General features: G+C 41.6%; 2 protein-coding genes across 2 annotated transcripts in view; one reads left to right on the top strand and one right to left on the bottom strand.

The window, feature by feature from the left end:
- LOC134857153 (Bardet-Biedl syndrome 7 protein homolog) overlaps positions 1-18,905 on the bottom strand; it is a 159,762-nt gene that overhangs the window by 122,406 nt on the left and 18,451 nt on the right. The window lies entirely within an intron of this gene.
- Positions 58-12,227, top strand: LOC134854135 (MFS-type transporter SLC18B1-like). Its single transcript, XM_063870261.1, has 2 exons — positions 58-481; positions 11,101-12,227. The coding sequence occupies exons 1-2, from the start codon at positions 159-161 to the stop codon at positions 12,164-12,166; spliced, it is 1,389 nt and encodes a 462-aa protein (XP_063726331.1). The 5' UTR covers positions 58-158; the 3' UTR covers positions 12,167-12,227.

The following is an 18,905-nucleotide window of genomic DNA, read 5'->3' as shown; positions in this document are numbered from 1 at the left end:
TTTTTTGTAACCAAATTTGGTTGATTTGAAAAAACTTGTTTTCAATTAGTACACAACGCTAAGTCAACTAGTGCAATATTAACAAACTCATTTGTAGCAACGGCTAAGAAACTACTTTGAATCAACTATAGTCGTTGTCGTAAAGTTTTTCCGTAAAAATGACCAGTGAATGTCAAAATCACGCGCCGGAGTTTTTAACAAATTCGCGAAAAGTTGTTATATTGCTTTTAAATTTGTTATTGTTTGTTATGATCAGTATAACCCAGACATTCGCACAGCCCTTTCTGCCTTCCGAACTATCTGCCAAAGGGATATCAGCCTCAGTTATTGGGGCTACTTACAGTGCCTTTGGAGTCACTGCTATGTTTTCATTGCTTTACCTTCTCTTTTTCTTCAAAAACTTCGGACAACAAAAACTCTTGTTTAGTATTGGAGGATTGGTCACCGCAATAGCTACAGCATTGATTGGCCAACTTGACAGGTACGTAATATTCAATTCTTCTGAAAACTACTTTTCCGCCTCAAAATGCAGCGTGATTAGAGCCCGTACTTTGGGAAAAACCATGTTTTGACTTAAAACTAATCAATTTTTTCAAATAAGTTTAAAAATCAGCATGCTAGGTTTCCATTTGTCATGAAACTCATTATATCAGAATTTGTAGCAACCAAAAAAAAAATAACACGTGGAATTAAATTATGTCAAGCTGGAGATGTTAGAACTACTCTTAGGGGTGATTACAAAGATGGTACTTATTTTCGTGGATTAGCGTCATCAATTTGCGTCCGAATATAAAGATATCAGAGATAGAATTTCTTTGCAGATTTGGAAGAGGGCGAGCAACTATGAGGTTTTATTAAATGATATACCCAAAATTAGCTCGAAAGTTTTTCTTAAAACTAATTGGCAGCAAGTCTCCGATTGTATCTTTTTTCATGCGCATCGAAATAGTGGAATCTACTTATCATAATTTACAAAGCGACAAGGATCAAAGCATCTTAGTAAAAAAGTGAGCAAATTTAGTTCCCGTAGAAGAAAAATTCTGAACCCTGCAAGGTACCCAATGAAACTCTACGTTGCTACCGAAAACGCAGCTAATAAAGAATAAAGTTTCGGGAGGTCTTAAATCAGAAACCTTATTATCACCGGGTGCCTGAAAAAAGTTGAACGCTGACTAACTCCGAACAAATTTTACGCAGATCAGAAATTTTCAAAATCAGAAAATCAGAAACTTTCAACTCGCCAGACTATCTCAATTCAATTCAGTCGCTACGGACTAGTTTTGCCTAACTTGCGTCAAAAAAGAGTTTGAGCTTTGGAATTAGGCGACAAACTGCATATACCCTGAGCAAATCCCATTTCCACAACGGATGGTGAGCCTGAGCTTTTTTTGTCTCTGATAACTGGGACTCAAAATTTGGCGACGGATAGTTTCACTAGGTCTGTCTCCGTTTCTTTTATGAAACTTCGGCGATGGCCTATGAAGTAGCAATATTTAACTGGGTAACATCAGCGTCAGGGGCCCACATTTAAAACGAGGTTCGAAAAGGACAGTTTATAGTTTACATGCCGTGAATGGAAAGTTATTCAGCATTGTTGGTCTTAATTTTTTGAGATGTTTAGGGAGTCAACGAAAACTTATGGTGGTTAATAACAGTTATTTGATATGATTGCCTCGTTTGATTTAACAATAGTTAGCTCCGATTCGAACTCTGGCTTCTGCAGGCAAAGATATCGCAAATTTCCAACAGACGTTTGCTCTTATCCGGCAAAGTGAAACTTTTTCCGTCCCATCAAAACCCAGCTGACAATAGTGTTCAAACAAAAGCAGCCGCTGAACTGCAAAAACCGCTAATTTGCAAAAGTAATAGACTGGAAAAACCTGGAAACTATAAGAAGATTCAATGCTTGACGAATTGTCGCAAAGCAAACATTTTTCAGATGAAGGAATGATTTTACCGGATTCATTATATAATCTGGTAATTAGGAAGAGGCAACTATCAAATGAGGACAAAATAAAAGCTTTTCAGGTCATGTCAGAGACGCAGACATCTAGCTTTGTAAAGAGTTTTCGACTCGTTGTTCTCATATTTCCAATTACGATGTAACCGATCCTTCCCTTTTCTCGAAGAGAAACTTAGCCTGCGTCCACTATCAGTTTTCCTTGCAGCCAATCTCCTCAACATTACAACGTCAGCCTTCATACTGTTTGATTATGAAAGTTCCAACCCATCGGATGTTCAAACTGATTAATCAGAGATGAACGAAGGCGGCAATAAAGGAAAAACAAACGTGTTTTAGGTTAAGTTGTTTTCCAAATTTTTTCCTTCCTGTTCGATGAGTCATGCTTCCAACTCATCTTGAGCTCTGAGATATCAGACAGCAATTCAATACGAACCGGAATTTTATATGCTAGACCAAGTATTTTAAAACCATTCCGTCGTCCTTTGCCACTTCTTTTCAAGGATTATTCGATCCATAGCATTTCGAGCAAAAAACATCTCTCGGCTTGATCAATTTCCGTTACGAGGTCCCAGACTCATGTCCAGACTTTCGCGACAAAATTTTGGCTTTTCCAGACTTTCCAGACCAAAATTAGGCATGACCAGACTTTTCGACCAAAACTAGGCATTTCCAGACTTTCGCGACCATGATGATCCGTTCCAACTTTTGCGACCGGAGCGGAGGTGGAGCGACCAAAATATCGCGACTCGTATTTGGTATGCCCTACTCTCGCGACCAAGAGTTGCCATTTCCAGACTTTCGCGACCGAAAAACTGAGGCGCGACTTTCCAGACCAAGGCAAAGACGGCGCGACTTTCCAGACCAAGGCGGAGACGGCGCGACTTTCCAGACCAAGGCGGAGACGGCAAGCCTTTCCAGATCAAGACGAAGACGACGCGACTTTCAAAACCAAGGCGGAGACGGCGCGACTTTCCAGAACAAGGCTGTGTCGGCGCGACTTTCCAGACCATCGCGGAGACGGCGCGACCAAAAATCAATTCCTCGCGGGCCAAGGCAGAGACGACGCGATTTTCCAGACCAAGGCGGAAACGATGCCTTTTTCAGACTAAGGCGGAGACGGCGCGACTTTTCAGACCGAGGCGGAGACGGCGCGACTTTTCAGACCAAGGCGGAGACGGCGCGACTTTTTAGACCAAGGCGGAGAAGGCACGACCAAAAATAAATTCTTCGCTGGCCAAGGCCGAGACGACGCGACTTTTCAGACTAAGGCGGAGACGGCGCAATTTTTCAGACCGAGGCGGAAACGGCGCGATTTTCCAGACCACGGCAGAGACGGCGCGACTTTCCACACCAAGGCGGAGACGGTGCGACTCTCCTGACCAAGGCGTATACGGCGCGACTTTTCACCCCAAGGCGGAGACGGTGCGACTCTCCAGACCAAGGCTGAGACGGCGCGAATTTTCAGACCATCACGGAGACTGCACGACCAAAAATCAAATCCTCGCGGGCCAAGGCAGAGACGACGCAATTTTCCAGACCAAGGCGGAAACGACGCGATTTTTCAGACTAAGGCGGAGACGGCGCAATTTTTCAGACCGAGGCAGAGACGGCGCGATTTTTCAGATCAAGGTGGAGACGGTGCGACTTTTCAGACCAAGGCAGAGACGGCGCGACTTTCCAGACCACGGCAAAGACGGCGCGATTTTCCAGACCAAGGCCGAGACGGTGCGACTCTCCTGACCAAGGCGTAGACGGCGCGACTTTTCAGACCATCGCGGAGACGGCACGACCAAAAATCAATTCTTCGCGGGCGAAGGCAAAGACGACGCGACTTTCCAGATCAAGGCGGAGACGACGCGGCTTTTCAGACTAAGGCGGAGATGGCGCAATTTTTCAGACCGAAGAGGAGACGGCGCGACTTTCCAGACCACGGCAGTGACGGCGCGACTCTCCTGACCAAGGCTTAGACGGCGCGACTTTCCAGACCATCGCGGAGACGGCGCGACCAAAAATCAATTCCTCGCGGGCCAAGGCAGAGACGACGCGATGTTCCAGACCAAGGCGGAAACGATGCCTTTTTTCAGACTAAGGCGGAGACGGCGCGACTTTTCAGACCGAGGCGGAGACGGCGCGACTTTTCAGACCAAGGCGGAGACGGCGCGACTTTTTAGACCAAGGCGGAGAAGGCACGACCAAAAATAAATTCGTCGCTGGCCAAGGCCGAGACGACGCGACTTTTCAGACTAAGGCGGAGACGGCGCAATTTTTCAGAGCGAGGCGGAAACGGCGCGATTTTCCAGACCACGGCAGAGACGGCGCGACTTTCCACACCAAGGCGGAGACGGTGCGACTCTCCTGACCAAGGCGTATACGGCGCGACTTTTCACACCAAGGCGGAGACGGTGCGACTCTCCAGACCAAGGCTGAGACGGCGCGAAATTTCAGACCATCGCGGAGACTGCACGACCAAAAATCAATTCCTCGCGGGCCAAGGCAGAGACGACGCAATTTTCCAGACCAAGGCGGAATTGACGCGATTTTTCAGACTAAGGCGGAGACGGCGCAATTTTTCAGACCGAGGCAGAGACGGCGCGATTTTTAAGATCAAGGTGGAGACGGCGCGACTTTTCAGACCAAGGCAGAGACGGCGCGACTTTCCAGACCACGGCAGAGACGGCGCGATTTTCCAGACCAAGGCGGAGACGGTGCGACTCTCCTGACCAAGGCGTAGACGGCGCGACTTTTCAGACCAAGGCGGAGACGATGCGACTCTCCACACCAAGGTGGAGACGGCGCGATTTTTCAGACCATCGCGGAGACGGCACGACCAAAAATCAATTCTTCGCGGGCAAAGGCGGAGACGACGCGACTTTCCAGACCAAGGCGGAGACGACGCGGCTTTTCAGACTAAGGCGGAGATGGCGCAATTTTTCAGACCGAAGAGAAGACGGCGCGACTTTCCAGACCACGGCAGTGACGGCGCGACTCTCCTGACCAAGTCTTAGACGGCGCGACTTTTCACACCAAGGACGATACGGTGCGATTCTCCAGACCAAGGCGGAGACGGCGCGATTTTTCAGACCATCGCGGAGACGGCACGACCAAAAATCAATTCATGGCGGGCCAAGGCGGAGACGACGCAATTTTCCAGACCAAGGCGGAAACGACGCGACTTTTCAGACTAAGGCGGAGACGGCGCAATTTTTCAGACCGAGGCAGAGACGGCGCGATTTTTCAGATCAAGGCGGAGACGGCGCGACTTTTCAGACCAAGGCAGAGACGGCGCGACTTTCCAGACCACGGCAGAGACGGCGCGATTTTCCAGACCAAGGCGGAGACGGTGCGACTCTCCTGACCAAGGCGTAGACGGCGCGACTTTTCAGACCAAGGCGGAGACGATGCGACTCTCCAGACCAAGGTGGAGACGGCGCGATTTTTCAGACCATCGCGGAGACGGCACGACCAAAAATCAATTCTTCGCGGGCGAAGGCGGAGACGACGCAACTTTCCAGACCAAGGCGGAGACGACGCGGCTTTTCAGACTAAGGCGGAGATGGCGCAATTTTTCAGACCGAAGAGGAGACGGCGCGACTTTCCAGACCACGGCAGTGACGGCGCGACTCTCCTGACCAAGGCTTAGACGGCGCGACTTTTCACCAAGGACGATACGCTGCGACTCTCCAGACCAAGGCGGAGACGGCGCAATTTTCAGACCATCGCGGAGACGGCACGACCAAAAATCAATTCTTCGCGGGCCAAGGCGGAGACGACGCAATTTTCCAGACCAAAGCAGAAACGACGCGACTTTTCAGACTAAGGCGGAGACGGCGCAATTTTTCAGACCGAGGCAGAGACGGCGCGATTTTTCAGATCAAGGCGGAGACGGCGCGACTTTTCAGACCAAGGCAGAGACGGCGCGACTTTCCAGACCACGGCAGAGACGGCGCGATTTTCCAGACCAAGGCGGAGACGGTGCGACTCTCCTGACCAAGGCGTAGACGGCGCGACTTTTCAGACCAAGGCGGAGACGATGCGACTCTCCAGACCAAGGTGGAGACGGCGCAATTTTTCAGACCATCGCGGAGACGGCACGACCAAAAATCAATTCTTCGCGGGCGAAGGCAGAGACGACGCGACTTTCCAGACCAAGGCGGAGACGACGCGGCTTTTCAGACTAAGGCGGAGATGGCGCAATTTTTCAGACCAAAGAGGAGACGGCGCGACTTTCCAGACCACGGCAGTGACGGCGCGACTCTCCTGACCAAGGCTTACACGGCGCGACTTTTCACACCAAGGACGATACGGGGCGACTCTCCAGACCAAGGCGGAGACGGCGCGATTTTTCAGACCATCGCGGAGACGGCACGACCAAAAATCAATTCTTCGCGGGCCAAGGCGGAGACGACGAGACTTTCCAGACCAAGGCGGAGACGACGCGGCTTTTCAGACTAAGGCGGAGATGGCGCAACTTTTCAGACCGAAGAGGAAACGGCGCGACTTTCCAGACAACGTCAGTGACGGAGCGACTTTCCAGATCAGGGCGGAGACTGCGCGACATTTTAGACCATTGCGGAGAGGGCGCGACCAAAAATTATTTCCTCGCAGACCAAGGCGGAGACGACTCGACTTTCCAGACCAAGGCGGAGACTACGCGACTTTCCAGACAAAGGTGGAGACGGCACGACTTTTCAGACCACAGCAGAGACGGCGCGACCAAAAATCAATTCCTCGCGGACCAAGGTTGAGACGGCGCGACTTTCCAGAACAAAGCGGAGACTACGCGACTTTCCAGACAAAGATGGAGACGGCACGACTTTCCAGACCACGGAGGAGACGGCAAGCCCTTTCCAGACCAAGACGGAGACGACGCAACTTTCCAGACCAAGGCGGAGACGGCGCTACTTTTCAGACCAAGGCGGAAAAGGCACGACCAAAAATCAATTTTTCGCGGGCCAAGGCAGAGATGAAGCGATTTTCCAGACCAAGGCGGAGGCGACGCGACTTTTCAGACTAAAGCGGAGACGGCTTCACTTTTCAGACTAAGACAGAGATGGCGCAACTTTTCAGACCGAAGAGGAGACGGCGCGACTTTCCAGACCACGGCAGTGACGGCGCGACTTTCCAGACCAAGGCGGAGACGGTGCGACTCTCCTGACCAAAGTTTAGACGGCGCGACTTTTCAAACCAATGCGGAGACGGTGCGACTCTCCAGACCAAGGCGAAGACGACGCGGCTTTTCAGATTAAGGCAGAGATGGCGCAACTTTTCAGACCGAAGAGGAGACGGCGCGACTTTCCAGACCACGGCAGTGACGGCGCGACTTTCCAGACAGAGGCGGAGACGGTGCGACTCTCCTGACCAAGGCTTAGACGGCGCGACTTATCACACCAAGGCGGAGACGGTGCGACTCTCCAGACCATCGCGGAGACGGCGCGACCAAAAATCAATTCTTCGCGGGCCAAGGCGGAGACGACGCGACTTTCCAGACCAAGGCGGAGACGACGCGGCTTTTCAGATTAAGGCAGAGATGGCGCAACTTTTCAGACCGAAGAGGAGACGGCGCGACTTTCCAGACCACGGCAGTGACGGCGCGACTTTCCAGACAGAGGCGGAGACGGTGCGACTCTCCTGACCAAGGCTTAGACGGCGCGACTTATCACACCAAGGCGGAGACGGTGCGACTCTCCAGACCAAGGCGGAGACGGCGCGATTTTTCAGACCAAAGCGGAGACGACGCGGCTTTTCAGACTAAGGCGGAGATGGCGCAACTTTTCAGACCAAGGCGGAGACGCCACGACTTTTCAGACCACAGCAGAGACGGCGCGACCAAAAATCAATTCCTCGCGGACCAAGGTTGAGACGGCGCGACTTTCCAGAACAAGGCGGAGACGGTGCGACTTTTCAGACCAAGGCGGAGAAGGCACGACCAATAATCAATTTTTCGCGGGCCAAGGCAGAGACGAAGCGATTTTCCAGACCAAGGCGGAGATGACGCGACTTTTCAGACTAAAGCGGAGACGGCGCCACTTTTCAGACTAAAGCGGAGACGGCGCAATTTTCAGACCGAGGCGGAGACGGCGCAATTTTCAGACCGAGGCGGAGACGGCGCAATTTTCAGACCGAGGCGGAGACAGCGCGACCTTTCAGACCAAGGCGGAGAAGGCGCGAGTTTTCAGACCAAGGCGGAGACGGCGCGACCAATATTATATTCTTGCATAATTGTATCTAATCACCAACGAATTTTCGGTCAATCGCGGCACTCGAAAAATCAGTAAAAATTGATTTTTTCAAATTTTGATTTTCAAATATTCAATCCGGACGCGTAGGAAACTATGAAAACTGCCAACGGTTGAATAGAACCAAAACCAAACAATCCTGAATTAAATTTTCTGCAACCTAAGCAAACCTCTACGGAGGATTGAGCAAAACCCTCCTGCTAGTGGACACTGAAAAGGCTCTATTGGAGAACTTCAGATGCTATACGCTATACAAGTCTTGTTATCAGTGTCAGTAGAAAAACAGCTCATAATTTTAAAAATTAGTTAAATTGAGCATCGATCTGCGTGGATGATTTTGTTGGAGGTACAGAGACTCAAAAATTTGGCAATGTTTTTTCTTCCATTAGAAGGAAGCAGAAGATTTAGAAACATCAGATTCCTTTTTTTGAGACTTTCAAACATGTCACTGTAAAATCACCGAAATGTTCTCATTTAAAACATAGTTCAAAATGTTTTCTGGTCACCTATAAGAAAATTTAAAGCAAAATTGAGCATCATTGCGCGGAAAACAAAGCTAACTTAATATTTAGCTAGACAAGTTGCATTTTTCAAGGCAGCAAGGTGTAAGAACTTTTGAGGAAACAATGTTAATAGCAGTTTTTACCATCGTCAGAGAGAGTCTAGGTTAAGGATATATAATCATGTGGGCAGGCACCGCACCTCTTTTCATTTCCATCAAACACCGGACAAAGGTGCAGTCTTATAATTTTGGATTCAACGCCAGTAGAGTTTTCTAGGCCTCCCTTGGTGAGTCCGTTTGGAATCATCACGTTGCCGCTAGGTTTCGATTTTAGATCCTTACTAGTTCATGAAAAGAAAAGTTTAAAGGGCTAGCAAATCAGAACCTGGCCAATTACGGACATATACAAAAGAAAACAAAGCTTAGAAAAAATAAACTTCATTGCTCGGCAAAAAACCTCAAAAATAAAACAAGTCTACCACCAAAATTTTAAACCCATTGGTTTCTGAGGAATAAGTCAGAATTGTCGTTTGACAATTTTTGCCAAAACTTTGACAGTTTTTGGTACAAACCGTATAGATTTCAAAAAAAGATCAAATTTCCCTAATCCCGAAATATCTACAATAATCAAGCACTTGTCCCTGCCGCAGTCCCTGCCGCAGTCCCTGCCGCAGTTGTATTCAACATTTGAAACGATTAATGAGATTTACCTCCGGCATCAACTAGTCAGCCAAAGGGACTTGAAAAAAAAATGAACACAAAAACTAGAATTGAAAAGAAAACAACTTCAAAGATGCCCCCAAATTAATTAGACAGCCCACAATTACTCGCTAAACAATCGCAAGCGTTAAAAAACTTGGTCCGCTGGGATTTCCATCCCTGTAATAGTCTTGCTAATTCCATCCCGTTGCTTGATAATTACCTTACTAGCCTGAAAATTTTTTTGAAAAATCAAGAAAATGATAGTGTGGGGCATAGCGAATGTAGGAATTTCTCGAGCGGGAGGGGGGGGGGAGCATTTGAAAAATATTTCGAGCATTTTCCCGAACGATAAATAGACAATTTGTGCGATATTCTACCAAAAAAAAATTGGTATCATTCTGGGTGTTGGACCAATTTGAGGTAGCAACTCGGTATCAGCACTCTTCAACTCTTCACTGAACTGCATGTTTCTGAGGTATAAGCCACGGCAATTTTCCTTTGGTATTTTTCGGCAAAACTCAAAAGTTCAAATTAGGTTAGGAACACTTTTCGTAACCTCAAAAGTTCAAAGGTTAGGAACACTTTTCATGAAAAAGTATCCCCCCCCCCCAGTGCAACACCCAATTGATTTCAATCTCTAAAAAATACAAACAGAGGTGCCTCCGGCAGCCACTGATCAGCCAAAATGGGCCTAAAATAAATGAAAAACCTGGAAAAAAACAATCGCAAGCATTTTGGGGCAAACTTGGTCCCCTTAGACTTGCAGTACTGTAATACTTTTGCCACGTCGTTCTCCTTCTTGGTAATTACCTTACCAGTTACCTTACCAGTCCAGACAAAAACAAAAAAGGGCCCGATCTAAGTTTTACTCCAGAAAAAAAACGGATTGGAGTGCGCGGATTTTCAACAGTTTTTTTGAAAATTTTGTTGACCTTTTTTTTAGGTCAACGAAACTGATTTCACCAGATCTACAAATCACTATAAGGAACCGCAATCAATTTTTGAAAAAATCAAACCAAAAAACGCGTTTTGGAAAGTTTTGGCAAAAAAATCGCGTTTTCTGGAGCGTCCACCACCTCAAAATTAATATGTATTGGCGTCAAAGGAACCGCAATCATTTTATGAAAAAAATCAAACCCAAATCGCGTTTTGGAAAGTTTTGGCCAAAAAAAATCGCGTTTTTTCGAAGCGCTCACCCACTCAAAATTAATATGTATTGGCGCCATAGAAAAAAAACTGGGACCAGTTAGCCGATAATGGAGGTCTTTAAATGGTATCAGAGGGGACAGGGGCGGATCTAAGATTTTCTCGAGGAGGGCGGATTTTCAAAAAATTTTCGACAATTTTGTCGACCTTTTTTTAGGTCGACCGAATTGAATTTTTGAGCTCTCCCTAAGCATGGTTTAGTCCCTGTTTTGGCCAAATTTTCTGCGCCGCAGGCAAAAACAGTCCAAAAAAGGCGTTTTTAGGCACTTTTTTTAAAATTTTGACCAAAAAATTGGGTTTTTTTCGGCGCGCTCCCCTCTCAAAATTAGTATATATATTGGCGTGGAAGGCGCCTTTAGAAAATTCGAGGGTCGTTCGGCCAAATTAGATTTTCTTAAAAAGTACCAAAGGGAGGAGGGACCTTTTGGGTCGGCAGGGGATCGAATCCCTCGATTCCCTCGAATCCCATGTCTGATTTCTGTTTGTTGCAGAGCGTATGAGGGGAAAACTTTCATAGCAGCTTTTACCATCGTCAGGGGATGTCTAGGCTGTGGATATATAATCACGTGGGCAAGCGCCGCGCCCCTTCTCATTTCTTTATTCCCACGAGACACCGGAAAAGTATGCAGTCTCATAACTTTGGGACTCAACGTTGGTGGAATCATCGGGGCGCCTCTTGGTGGCTTCTTGTATTCCGTCGGAGGATTTGCTTTTCCCTTCTGGATCGTGTCCAGTCTTCATCTTTTAATTTGCTCAATATGCTATGTTGGAATTCCCGGAGGTGCAGATGGTCCACAACATGAAAACGCCAATCATCATCAGCCTAGTTTGAAAACGGTGCGCGACTTACTCGCAGACCCAGGCGTTCTGTCAACTTGTTTCGCTATTATGCCGGTGGCGTCTGTTCTCGGGTTCATAGACGTAGCGTTTGCAGCTCATCTTACTCAGACATACCAGATTATCAAACCAGGCAACTTTTTTCTGCCGTTCGCTATCACTTGTGCAATTTTGTCAAACTTGATTGGAGCATTTATAGACAAAGGTTATACAGGAATAGTTTTCTGTTTTATGGGAAGTATGCTTGGGGCAATCACGTTTCTAGCGATGTCTCAACTGAAGTGGATTCTTCCTCGTTTAACTAGTTTGGTTACTCTGGAAATTCTTCTGGCGTTCGCTGCTTTAAGCGTCCTTTGCATTATAAACTCGAGTATTCCGTTGTTGAGAAAACTGTTTACTAGGAAAAATCATAACATTCCTTTAGTTTTACTCGATGCTTATGCGATTATTATATTTGGAATCAGCAACTGTATTGGCGTTGTTTTAGGACAGTGTTTAGTAGGTGGAGTTATTCTGGACAAGTTTGGGTTCTATGTCAGCTGTTTAGTGATATCGGTATCATGTGCTGTAACGGGGCTAATAACGGGCGTTATTTTATCAAAGAAGAAAACTCTTTTTAGAAACCCCGGTCATCAACCGCTGATTAGTTCCAGTAACTCTATTATCGTTGAAGATTCAGATTCTGAAAACCTTGAGAGTGACTCAAATATTGTTGTTTAGACGGATGCCGGACATCAAGCCGACTGGATTTCAAGCCGAAATGTAAAATTAGGGAATTCAACTCGACAATTTTCTTATTAAGTGAATAATGGTTAATTTGGAAACTTTTTCGAAAAATTTCTGAAAAATTGGCTGACTTTTTAACGGATGCCAATCCCAAGTGGTGCATTGTCATGAATAACGCTTCCCGTGTTGGCCAAAAAATGCTAATCATACAATTTTCATATATGAAAAATGCTAATCATACACTTTTCATGCAATTCCATAAGTACAGAAAATTGCATGAAACGTCTATGACTAGAGACTTTTCATATATGGAAATTGTATGACTGGCATTTTTCCATAAACCAAAAATAATCATTTATTTTTTACATTTTCATTTTTCATAACTTTTTGCTTGTGTTCGTAAACAAACGCAAGTGACAAAAATAATGATTACTCAAACGTAGATTAACCAAAAGTTTGACCGTCCCGCATTAAAATTTCAATGGAAACGGCCTGAAATGTCTTAACTCTGTCTTATAAAAAGAGTATAACGAAAGTATCAAACTTTTAAATTTTGGCAAAAATTTTCAACAATGATTATGTTTGAAATTTGAGTTTTTAAATTATCAGACAATGATCAAGGCATACATAAACATGCCATACAAAAAAGAGGATTTTTCATCGCTTTTGAAAAAAGTTGTTAGGTGAAAAAGACCAATATTAGTGTACCCAGGATTACGTTATACAAATAAAAAATTAAGTTTTGCATGCATATTTTGAAAAATTCAATTTCCGGTTGAAAAAAAACCACAAAAAATTTTTGATGTCAATTTCAAAATAACTTTCAAAATTTTAGTTGAGATAAAAAAATGCTAGTCATACAATTTCCATATATGGAAATCGTATGATTGGCTTTTTCTGAATAAAATTTTTCTTTTTTATTTAGTACGATACACCGAAATTTATGCCAAAACAAGAAAAAGTTCTTCGAAAATTCGATGACACCTTTTTAGCAAAATGTCTGAAATTTGTATGACTAGCATTTTTTCATAGACTTGGTTTTTGGAATTTTATGACTAGCTTTTTTTGGTCTATGGAGGTCCACCCGGGTTTTTATGGACTAAACTTGCCTAAATTTTTGAAAAACAAAGTTTCACAGATAGCATTTTGAGGTGCTTGTAAAGTTGAAATTTCCGCTGAAGTCTTCTCGGCTTGAAGTCCTGTCGGCATGTTGTCCTAGACCCGTTTATATTTCCGAATTGATATAGTAATACTACCGTTATTTTCAAGCGCTATACGAGATATATAAACTTTCTTCCGTCAATTTTTGTTGAAAAGCTCAAATGTATCTAACTTTGATGTATTTTGTTTTTAGTGCAACATTTACTGTTGGAAATTTCGCAGTGGCTACCCAGAGTAACTTCGAACAATACCTCGATTATTAAGTTTTTTTTGCCAATAAAAACAACAATTTTTGGGCTCGCTGCGTTGTTTAAACAAACATCGCCACCTCATAGCAATAAAAATTGGTTTTTTTTTAATCCCAACCTTCTGCTTACCAAAGACAGTACCTCAAATTTCAGGTGTTCAGCAATGATAATAAACCAACACCAAAAAATTGTTTGTCCAGTTTGCTCTTTTAAAATCCACTACTTCAATGATGCTATATTCAAAGGCAAAATTTTGTGAAGATTCCTGATACTAATCAACCTTTATTTTATTCTTTTATAATTCTCTTTGTGTCAATAAATTAGACAGTTCCTATAAGCCCAGTAGTAAACGGAACAATTTCCAATTCTAAATTGATGCTTTTTTGCGCACTTTTAGTAAACAATTTCTAGAATCCACGTGAGAGTCTCAAAAGTTTCCTACATCTACAAACTTTCGTCAATGCGACAATACCTCTCGACTTGTGTGAGTAGATTTTTAAGTCAATCGTTACTTTTTTTGGGAGAGGGCTTTCAAAACTGGAAGGTTAATCGGAAAAATCTTATTTAACAGTAGTTTTTGCTGGGTGGTGTCTACTATCTTTTGCAGTTCACTCAAAAAAAAGTTAAGGTAAATTTACCTTAAAAAATACCTTAAAACACCTTAACAATTAAGGTAAATTTGCACTACCTTAAGTACACCTTAACTTACCTTAAAACACCTTAAAAATTTACCTTAAATCACCTTAAAAGTTAAGGTGTATCAACCTTAAAAAACACCTTAAAAATTTTTTTTATAGGTAAATTTACCTTAAAAATGTACCTTAAAAAAGTAGGTAATTTAACTACATTTACCTTAACATTAAGGTGTTTTTACCTTAAATTTTTACCTTAAAAACACAAAAGTTAAGGTAAAATAACCTTAAATGTTAAGGTAAAAAACCTTAATTCTCTTCACTTTTAAGGTTTTTTTACCTTAACATTTGAGGTTATTTTACCTTAACTTTTGTGTTTTTAAGGTAAAAATTTAAGGTAAAAACACCTTAATGTTAAGGTAAATGTAGTTAAATTACCTACTTTTTTAAGGTAAACTTTTAAGGTAAATTTACCTATAAAAAACTTTTTTAAGGTGTTTTTTAAGGTTGATACACCTTAACTTTTAAGGTGATTTAAGGTAAATTTTTAAGGTGTTTTAAGGTAAGTTAAGGTGTACTTAAGGTAGTGCAAACTTACCTTAACTTTTTAAGGTGTTTTAAGGTACGTTAAGGTAAAAATTCTTGACCTGTTTTTGAGCGCATAAATGAAACAAACAACTTTTAATCCATTTAAATTCTATTGGGGCTCAAATTTGCGGTTGATTGCAAAAGCCACAACCAATCAAACTCCCCGAGGATATTTTGAGGCAAAATATGAAGACAGATGGAAATTAGAAACCTATGAAAAAAACTTATTAAGTAGATGTCAGCTCATGTCTTACAGAAGTAAGACACTTCAACAGGACCGCCACGTGAAGGCCTCTACAGTTGGTCCCACGTATGGAACAAGGAAAGGCTCGCTAAAGGTAACAAATGCACATAACAATTAAGGCTACTGGAAACAAATGTGTTCGCTTATTTACCTCAAAATGAGACATCCAAAAGTTTAACCAGGTAAATTTCCAGTAACGCTTCTTTCCAGTCAAGCACCAAAATTAAATTATTCATTCAAATGATATCACCAACTTGCTAATTTGAACAGCAAAAGAACGTTCCTTTCCCAATTCCTATTCGCAATTATTTAAGCAAACACAAAACATTTATACAACATTCAAAAGAATAGCTAATTATGAAACTTGAATTAGAACGAAAAACAAGTGAAAGATTCCGGTTAAATAGGAGGGCAGAGATCTGATTAAATTTTCACATCACAAAATTGAAAGATATAATCGGAAGATACTCAACCCGAAAAGGTTTCGAGCCTCATCTGTTTATTTAATTAACAAAGTAAGTAGCTATTCAAATCATGGTTAAGCATTGCCCCTGATTGCAAGTAAACCCGAAAAAGTTTCAACTCCAAATCAGAGTCAGTTTAAAGCTACTAACTTCTGGCACATTTGAGAGAACCGAGAGGCCAGAAAAAATTTCAATTTCAAATAAGCAAGCTTGGTTAAATTTAAGGCTTCATGACTAAGTTTATTCATTAAATAGTTAAGTATAAAATAAGAATTAGAATGAACAGCAAGAGAAAGATTCCGGTTAAAGTAAGAGTGAAAAGATCTGGCTCAAACTACACAACACGAACATGCAAAATGACAAACAGAAGATGATCAACCCGAAAAGATTTCGAACCTCAACTGTTTATTTGATTAACAAAGTAAGTAGCTATTCAAATCTTGGTTAAGCATTGCCCCTGATTGCAAGTAAACCCGAAAAAGTTTCAACTCCAAATCAGAGTCAACTTTAAAGCTACTAACTTCTGACACATTTGAAAAAACTGAAAGGCCAGAACAAAACTTTACTTTCAAATAAGCAAGCTTGGTGAATATTAGGGCTTTACGACAAATTTATTCATCAAATGTTTAAGTATTAAATATGAAAGAGAATAAACAACAAGAAAAAGATTCCGGTTAATGTAAGAGGGAAGAGATCTGGTTTAAACTACACAACACGAACATGAAAAATTATAAACAGAAGATGATCAACCCGAAAAGGTTTCGAACCTCAACTATTTATTCAGAATAACAAAGTTAGTAGCTATTCAAATCATGGTTATGCATTGACCCTGATTGCAAGTAAACCCGAAAAGGTTTCAACTCCAAATCAGAGTCAACTCTAAAGCTACTAACTTCTGACACATTTGGGAAAACCGAAAGATCAGAACAAAATTTCCTTTTGAAATTAGCAAGCTTGGTGATTTTTAGGGCTTTAAGACAACTTTATTCATCAAATGGTTAAGTATTAAATATGAAATAGAATGAACAACAAGAGAAAGATTCCGGTTAAAGTAAGAGGGAAGGGATCTGATTCGAACTACACAACACAAGCACGAAAATTATACACAGAAGATGATTAAACTGAAAAGATTTTCAACCTCAACTGTTTATTTAGATCAACAAAGTTAGTAGCTATTGAAATTGTAGTTATGCATTGACAATGAATGAAATTAAACCCGAAAAGGTTTCAACAGCAAATCAGAGTCAATTTCAAAGCTACTGACTTCGGACAGACTTTGAAGTAAGTCACCTTGGCTATTTAAAGGCTTTAAGATTCACTCCAATTTCAAAGCTATTAATTATTATATATGGGTTAGCCTGAACAACATGTGCATGATTCCCCTTAAGTTACGATCGCAAAAGATCTGGTTCAAAATATGAAAAAAAAAAAAAATAATGACCCTGATTTCAAGATAACCCGATAAAGATTCGACCTCAAACAAGAATCTAACTAAAATTTATAACTGATGCAAATTAAGAGTAAGACCGTAAAGCCCAAAAAAGATGTTCTATCAAAAAGATGCAATATCAGAAAAATACATATCAGGCTTTAAATTGAAGTACAAATACATGAAACCAAAGAGAGAGAAGCATTTATAAAATTCCGGTTACAAAAATTATGACAAAGATCGAATTAGGCCTAGAATTTTTTTCTTTAAAGACTTTTTTTTATTTTTTTTGAACGAGCTTTTGAATGGAAGAAGAACAATGGACAATTTTTTTTTATGTACTTTTCTTGATTAAGCATGCAAATTAAATAAGTATAGAGAGACAACAGTCGATTAAGTAACGCCAAAAGTAAGCTTTTTCTAGGTTTTGCAAACTTTTGGACTTTTTTGCGAAGTTTTTTGTTCTATCTGGAAGATACAATATCAAAAAGGTACAAATCAGGCTTTGAAGTTAATCACTAGACAACAAATAACACAAAGTACAAAACATAAAAGAAAAGAGAGAAGCATTTAAAATATTCCAAATACAAAAATTATGACAAAGATCCGATTAAGCATAAAAACTTTCATTTTTTTTTTCATTTTTAGACGTTTTTTAAATTTTTTTCGAAGTAGCTTTTGAATTGAAGAAAAACCGACAAATTTTTTGATTTTCTAATTTTTTTGAAGAATTTTAAAAGTACTTTTCTTGATTAAAAAAGCAGAGACAACAAACAATTAAATAACGCCAAAAGTAGCCTTTTTAAGTTTTGCAAATTTATTGTTTTTTATGATTTTTTTTGAATGAATGAAAACAAGCAGCTATACGAATATTTTGATTTTTTTACCTATAAAGTCTTTGCAGTTTTGGAATCATGGACATGAAAAATAGATTTTGATTCGTTTTGGGCTACCTTTTTTGTTTTTTCTTAAAGGGAGGACTGTTCTTGCGATATTTAGATTTCCTTCGTAACAACTTTTTCCATCATAATTCTACAACAGTTGGCCATTAACTTTGCAAATTTGCCAAAAAATTCCGGTTTCAGATGGTAATGTTCGTCGTCTCTGAAATGACAAGGAGAAATAGAGTTGTTTGGAATAATATCAGAGGCTAAAGACTCCTTCAGTTTTCTGTTGAATGCCTTCACAGCTTCCGCATTATGGTCTTTCCTCGGAAGTAGTTCAACAAATTTGACATACTGCTTTATGTTTAACTCGGGTATATGGTCACGCAAATCTTTATAATATTTAATTAGTTGTGCATTGTCCGTATTATTAAAATCATTATTACCAACTATTATTACAATATATTTAAACCAAACGATTTCTGGATAGATAGATTGAAGGTGTCGAGCGCATCGTCCTGATCTACTGTTTACAGCTATATTATATTTATTAAAGAGATCGAAGTCTTTCGTAGCATTATATGCGTATTTCATATTAGAATCACCAACAAACAGAATTTTGTCATCCAAAAAATCACTATAATTCACAGTTATAATATAAAACATGTAGTGCAGCATGCTAAAAATTTCATTCTCTTCCTGTTCTTTTGGGGATAGTAGTTTAGGTGGGAAGTTAAGTTTTCTGACACTCATAATTTCACTCTAAAAGTCAATTAACAATTCAATAGGTGAAGTTTATAACACAAGACGAGCTAATCAGAGCTACAACTGAAGGATTCAAAGTAAGATGCGTAATTATTAAAAACAAGACGATTGCGTAGGACAACGCGAAAAAACGAGCAAGACGCAAGGAAGCAATGATGCAGCGATAGCGGATGAAAATCGAATAATTCTTTATGGCGTACAACTTGAGTGTTATCTTTTTGGGACTGAGTTACTAAAAACGATCTTGAATGGTGCTCATAATGTTCTAATTTGAGTTTGGACGAAACAAAAAAAATTGAATCATTGGAGCTTAAAATA

The sequence above is a fragment of the Symsagittifera roscoffensis genome, chromosome 1 (assembly GCF_963678635.1).
Source record: "Symsagittifera roscoffensis chromosome 1, txSymRosc1.1, whole genome shotgun sequence".
In the NCBI taxonomy this organism is placed as follows: domain Eukaryota; kingdom Metazoa; phylum Xenacoelomorpha; order Acoela; family Convolutidae; genus Symsagittifera; species Symsagittifera roscoffensis.
The sequence above is the reverse complement of the archived record's forward strand: the minus strand, read 5'-3'. Positions and strand labels throughout refer to the sequence as shown.

Bases quoted from the DNA above. Each gene is read 5' to 3' on its own strand.
- LOC134854135 (XM_063870261.1), top strand. From the start codon at position 159: ATGACCAGTGAATGTCAAAATCACGCGCCGGAGTTTTTAACAAATTCG. The intron at 482-11,100 runs GTACGTAATATT...TGTTTGTTGCAG, and splicing joins TTGATTGGCCAACTTGACAG to AGCGTATGAGGGGAAAACTT.